Here is a 6843-nt window from a genome sequence, read left to right as displayed (position 1 = left end):
GAAAAGTGTAAATGGGATTATTCCATCATGATTGCTGTGGTTTTTGAGTAGAGGGTGCTCAGGACTGACCCCTGAGATTCTTCTCTCTCAGCCCCCAATAGTTTTACAATGTTTTTTAAATTGTCAAAATTATTTCCTTTTGATCAGATTCGTTGATTAGAAGGATTTCCACCGCAAAGCAGAAAGGATGCAGTGGATGAAGTAAAGCAATGTGGCAATATAAGAGAACACCTGAAGGAGAGAGAGGGGAAAAGGTCAGTCAAAAATTTGATCTTTAAACCGCTTTAAAAGTCCTTTTAAAAATAAAAAATGCCCATGAATTTTGGGATTTTCTAAAGATCACCTTTAACAGTGTTTATAAATGATTAGTGTTCCCTCATCCTCTCCTCCCAATTATCCGAAGCCTGAATTTTTTTGTCCAGAATGCTTATATCACTTCATTTGATATTTATTCTGTTTTTTAATGCATTTTTTGGAGATTTTTGTAAATTAAATTACTAGATTTTATCAATAATATAATTTAAGCACATTCTTCACATTATTACAACTTAAATACAAAATGCAATTATTTGTAGTATTTACTATGTTAATTTATTATGCAAAGAATTGTTATAACAACTTGACCAAAAGTCTCACACTGAGTGTCTCTGCTGAAAAAAAAAAATATTATTTCATGATCCTTGCCACTAGATGGCCTTATAGCTCTATAGAGCACACACTGTTGTTCAGTATGCATTCGGGTATGTTTTTAAACATTAAATCATTTTTAGTAAAGTTTTAGCATTTTTAGTTTTAATTGTGAGCCTTTTTAGGTTTGTTGTTCTGCAATGTGTTCAAATCTAACCTCTTCATACCTGTGTGCAGTCTGGATTGTGACTGATTGATTTTTTATTAAAAAACAACAACAACATCATTGCCCCGATTATATGAAAAAAAAAAAAAAAAAAAAACTATTCAACTTCAACATATAACAACAAAGTGTGTGTATTTTGTGCTTACCACAGCTGCAATGTCGATTTGATAGTACCTAAAGGGATAGATTCCTGGAGTGGCTAATTTCATGCCGATGGTCACATAAGCCAGGATCACTGAGGCGCTCAGATAGAACGTAACAGCAAGAAGGTGATAAATAAAGTCCTGTACACAGAAAACATCATCAAAGCCAGTTTGTTTATATATTAGTGGTTGGCCGTTATCGGCGTTAAAGTCAGACTCTTATCGGGCGATTAAAAAAATAAAAATAAAAAATCGCCGTTAAACTATTCTCAAAGTTGGGTTGGAAGCTGAGTCTATACTATGCAAGCTATGATGACTTTCACCTTGATATTTTAGCGCAGATGTATACCTTGCCCAATTGCTCTGTAGGGGGCATTTAAATTTAATACCAATATATTGGTAATGTCTTTTTATCCATACTCCCTTAATAAACGAGCCCAGACATAAGATCTATGTGTTTTATGTAAAATATGAGGGAAATGCACATCCGTAACGGACGTGACACAAAGAAACTTTAACTTTTAGGTGGAAAAAGTACCAAAAGTAATACTACCCACTGGATGAATGTGTGAGTTGGCTCTCAACAGAACATAAAATATTCATTTTTAATTATTTTTTGTGTACGTGTTTAGGCCTATGAGGGAAAAACATTGTTATGTGACAATGGGCTTTATGCACAGCTGCACTACTTCCTGAACTTCAGTCAGCTCCTTGTTTCCTGTCTGCCATTATTGGTCAAACTTGATTTATTCAGGTGTGCCTGATTATTATTGTTGTGACTACTGAGGTCAGACACACCTGGATTAATCAGTTTGTCCAATAATGGCAGACAGGAAACAAGGAGCTGGCTGAAAGAAGCGGCACTGAAAGACTGCTTTAAAACTTTCACAGAGACAAACATAAAGGACAGAGCCTTTCATTAAGGTGAATTTCGTTTTGTATTAATTGTCTCTTAATATTAATCAGTGTTTCATCAACCAATTGCCTGGATTTAATAAATAGCAGACAATAGATAGTCACGACACGGAGGGGCCGGCTCGTGACCTGGAGCTCATAAATGAACCGAAACAGCGTATAATGTAGGTAGGCCTACTTGCGTCAGGAGTACAGTGGGTGGTGTGAGTTGCGAATGTATAATGTAGAGAATAGTTACGAAAATGGAGAGGAAATATAGGCCTAAATCTGGCGCATTAAAAAGAAAAGAACGAGATAGTCTTTGTGTTATTTAACATAAGCTTATTTGGCTCAACAAGTGACACATTACAAATGCATAAAATCAAATGACTTGTTAGCAGAGGGGTGATGAAGCTCTGCCCCCACTGTACTGATAGTCTAGCTCCGCCCCCACTGTACTGATAGTCTAGCTCCGCCCCCACTGTACTGAGAGTCTAGCTCCGCCTCCACTGTACTGAGAGTCTAGCTCCATCTCCAAACTATTTCGATTTAAATAAGTCTACAATTAATACAATTATACTTTGTAATATATTATAATTATTTTTTGTGGGTTAGATAGTGGAAATAGATCCTTGAAATTATTGCAGATTACCACTTTTTTTCAGTGCATGTTTTAGTGTGCAACTATGTATGTATGTGTATAATTTTAAGGCCCCCCTCTCGACACCATAATAAAAATGTTCCAAAGGCCCAAATGATACACACAAATTCGCACTATAATCTGTTCTCTGCTCACCGCTGTAGCCCAGGCGCTGCTGTTTTTGTGCCCTCCACATGCGAAGATGATGAGCCAGAGGAAGGTCATCACAAAGCAGAAAACTGATACAAACATCACCCATCCCTGAGGGTTATTCTCAGTCACATGTGTGGATGCCACCAGGATCCATACTAACCCTCCAAACACCTGTAGGACAAACACATGCAAATTCAGTGTAGTAATTTGTGCATGCATATAGTGCAACCTACTTATTCTTAACACACATTAATGATAAACTCATTCCACATTGGGTGTCTTTACATAACACCCAAACCCAGAGATTCTCTAGAATAGACTAAAATGAAGTCTATAAAAGACTGTCTAGTCTCACATAGGCTTTTGCGTTTGTGCACGAAGGTACCTCACGTCAGACAGACTTCTGAGGCAGCGTAATGGTTAAATGATATACAGCAACATAGAGCAAGCTTTATGACAACAATAGTAATTTCTCCCTCGAAATTACATCATAAGTGGCAAACGTTGATTACACACAAAATGAGCTGCAACATTCAGACGACATCTTTATTTTTCAAGCTCAACTGTCACAGAATGGAAAGCACAGGATTATTTGTGGGATTTCAAAGGCAGCGAAGGTCTATGCTGGCTTCAAAAATTGATCAAAATGAAGGTATCTCAGGGAACAGGAAGTGAAACTAACATTGCATTTGGACCATGATTCAGACGTGCCTTAATGACTCACGACCTTGGAATGTGTCCTCTGAAGGTAGCATTTACCAGTTTTCGGATGCAGCCATAGTCAGTGGAGCTGAGGGTGTCTCCATCAGTTCCCTAGGTCGTGAATCAGTATATTGTGTACACAAATTCAGGCACTGGTAATGACAATAAGGACGCTGGCAGAGCCGCTCACAACACATTGGGACACTGATGTATCATTTATGTCGACATTACGTCCTCATCGTACAACATCACTACTGGCAATTATGAACTGACATTACATTTTGTTTAAGGGTACGTTTACATAACGATATGCTTAAAACATAGTTTTAAAAATAAAAGTTTTAAAAAGTTTTCAAAGTTTTCCATGTTCAGACGAAACCATCAAAACGATCCCCGTTCACATGGATCCGCGTAAACGACTAAAAACCCTGTATTCTGCTGCCAGGCCATTAGATGGCGATGAATCACTATAGATTGAAAACGTAAAACGCATACGTGACTTCAGGTCATTGTCTTCAGAAATTCGTGTTTTGGTTGCCTGAAAACGCAAACTCCTGAAAACGATTTTCAAAGTGCAAGTTTTTGGAAACAGTCTCTGTGTAATCAACAAAAACTCAATCTCTGAAAACGATAATGTCATATTCAATCTATAGTATTTCATCGCCATCTAATGGCCTGGTAGCAGAATACAGCATTTTTAGCCTTTTCGCAGATCGGTGTGGAAGGGGATAATTTTGTATGTCTGTATGCTGAAAACGCAAAGGAAAAGCTTCTCCATTTAAGTGTTTGTTGTGTAAACATTTAAAACGTTTTTGTTTTCAGGCACTCAAAATGGTGTAAACGTATTTTCTAAAACACAGTTCCAGTGGGATTGAATGTGAGATTGAATAAGTGCACTCAATAACGTCCACAATGGTTTCAGACACCTAAATAGCAGTTCCCTCTACTCAAATGCCCTATTTAAAGTTTTTTTTCTTTTTTTTTTTTTTTGCTAGTATGAATGTGTTAGCCTACTGTTATCTATAAGCTATAGTGCTCCAAAACAATGACAAAATTCACATTTTAGAAGACTAAACCCAAACCCTTGAAAAGGAAAATCAAGTAGGCCTATATCAGAAACCAACGTTAGTTTTACGTTAATCTCCAACAATGGACAGTGTAGTGGTTGAAAATGAAAATCGGTTCTGACTGACGTCCATCAATCAAAAGGCAACCACTGCAATCAAATCATCCCTGCCCTGACGTTCTACTCAAGGACATAGAAATGTAGTGGAGTAAAAAGTAGTGATGTCTTTCAAATGTAGTTGGAAACTTTCGAAGTTAAAGTAAAAAAGTTTCCAGAAAAAATAATAGTAGTTAGCCTACAGAGAGCTACTCAAAAAGTGTAGCATACAGTAAGTAAATGTAGGCTAGGCCTACTTTGTTACTGCATGCCCACCTCTGTTTTCCTGTTTATTCACTGATCTTAAGTTTTTTTCTCATTTACTGCCCTTCGCTTAAATCAGCATTTCATGTCCACGCATTTTATTACGGAGGCTATTTAGTATTTTTTAATCTCTAAATAAAAAATAAATAGGCAACATTTGTCTGACAGTGACAGGCATGTGCATCATTGGTCCACGTATTTGTGTTCACCATATCTAAAATGATCTAAATGGTCAACTGTAATGGAGACTCAAAACAAAGATCTCATCAAACTCAAACTCATCGTCTTTGTTTTCTGTCTCTTGCACATATCCTCCAAACAGACTTTCATTTGAGCTACTGAATCTGATATGACCTAAACTCACATTCATGCCCTTCAGCTTCTACTGAGCTCCGACAAGAACCACAACCACAAAACAAACTGTTTTGAACAAACAAACCCCGTTTTTAAACAGCATTCTTTGATCCATCGTTACAGTTTAATTCAGGTGTAAGGGTTCTGTAAATGTAGCCTAGCCGTGTGTCCCTCATTAACCTCGGTGTCAACTGCTGCTGTTGTGGAGGTGCTGGGCTGAGACCTCATATGTCACCAGAAACCCACAGTCAATTAATTAAAATGTAGGCTAATAATCGTAAAATGATTTTGTTTTGAACTTCCCTTATCCAACCGTTATCTCCTATTTAATAGCTATAAATAAAACGAAATGAAGTGGAACCACCAATAGGCTACTTAGGATAACATATCAAATTTGACCTGGAACTGCGCTATAGCCTGATATATAGGCCTATATATATATATATATATATATATATATATATATATATATATATATATATACACACACACACACACATTACATTTTTTTTTACTCTACAAATTAAATTAACCGAAGCCTAAAAAATATGTAGGCCTATTTCTATTTTTAAGCTTTTTTTCGCTTTACTCTTTTTCCATTACCTTCAAATGTTAAAATAGAAAAAAAAAATGCTTTTTAAAAAATAAGCATAAAAAGAAACAGGTCAAATATAAAATTATATAGCTAAAAAAAAAATATGACAGAAATATACTGAAAGATTAATATTTACCCATATTCATCTGATATATTTACAATAGGCCTAACTGGATTAAAAAAAAAAAAAAAATCCATTAAATGTTCCGTTCACGCACCAGTTCGGGCAGGTAGAGTATGTCCGGTGCCGTGGTGCAGATCCGGAGTCCACTGGGAAGGCTCGACATCTGTTGCGTGACCGCTGCCATCGTCGCGCTCCCGCTATCCTTCAGAGGAATGAATGGAGTAACGGAGCCACGGGTGCGTCTTTTCAATGTCCACTGGAGACCTGAAAAACCTGCTCTGTGTGAACACACCCTACGTGAGGAGAGCGGCGATGTACCTCTCCACTTTCACTGAGCGGGCTGTGATGTTGAGGAACGTTTCGTGTATGTGGGTGCAGTTTGGCAACGGGTTGACTAACACGGGTCAATCAGCTGCTCAGGTGTTCGCTAATTAATACACAGACACACTCGACTGAGTGGAAGGGAAGATGTTTACTTAGTAAATAGAGTCAAAAACAGTGAACAATGTGGCCAAATTATTGCTGTAAAATAAAGACAGATAAGGACAAGGAGTGTCCTCTTTCTTCAAAGGCATATAGTTTAACTATGTCGACATCATAGCTTTAAATAAACATGTATAAAAATAGGGAGAGGTCCAGCATTAATCAGTAGGCCTTCTGGGTGGAACACGATTGGTGCCCTTACGCAATATATATCTGTTGATGTAGATGCATGGTTTTCTAAAACATCCAGCTTGTAAAGTGTTTAAACAAAACACTTTATTTAAAAATCACTGGACAATATAAGAAGAAAACGACAAGACAGTGATCATCCATGCAAGCAACGGCTCGCAAAGTCCGTGAAGATGGGATGTCCATGATGCAAACGAGATGATCAACACACCTGGAAGAAGTGGACCAACTAATAATTTGAGTAAGAATCTGACTTAGCTTGATTCTATCATACATCTCACGTTTTG

General features: G+C 37.3%; 1 protein-coding gene across 1 annotated transcript; it reads right to left on the bottom strand.

Moving 5' to 3' along the window:
- Positions 1–22: 22 nt before the first annotated feature.
- malb (mal, T cell differentiation protein (MAL blood group) b) lies at positions 23–6182 on the bottom strand. Its single transcript, XM_039669742.2, has 4 exons — positions 5979–6182; positions 2687–2854; positions 1000–1137; positions 23–231 (listed from the first exon to the last, which is right to left on the bottom strand). Exons 1-4 carry the CDS (start codon positions 6066–6068, stop codon positions 157–159), a joined length of 471 nt encoding a protein of 156 aa, XP_039525676.1. The 5' UTR covers positions 6069–6182; the 3' UTR covers positions 23–156.
- Between the last annotated feature and the right edge of the window lie 661 nt (positions 6183–6843).

This window comes from Pimephales promelas, chromosome 15 (assembly GCF_988280905.1).
Source record: "Pimephales promelas chromosome 15, fPimPro1.hap1.1, whole genome shotgun sequence".
Classification (NCBI taxonomy): domain Eukaryota; kingdom Metazoa; phylum Chordata; class Actinopteri; order Cypriniformes; family Leuciscidae; genus Pimephales; species Pimephales promelas.
The sequence above is the reverse complement of the archived record's forward strand: the minus strand, read 5'-3'. Positions and strand labels throughout refer to the sequence as shown.

Bases quoted from the DNA above. Each gene is read 5' to 3' on its own strand.
- malb (XM_039669742.2), bottom strand. From the start codon at position 6,068: ATGGCAGCGGTCACGCAACAGATGTCGAGCCTTCCCAGTGGACTCCGG. The intron at 1,138-2,686 runs GTGAGCAGAGAA...TTCTGTGTACAG, and splicing joins GCAGCGCCTGGGCTACAGCG to GACTTTATTTATCACCTTCT. The intron at 232-999 runs GTAAGCACAAAA...TCTCTCCTTCAG, and splicing joins AAATCGACATTGCAGCTGTG to GTGTTCTCTTATATTGCCAC.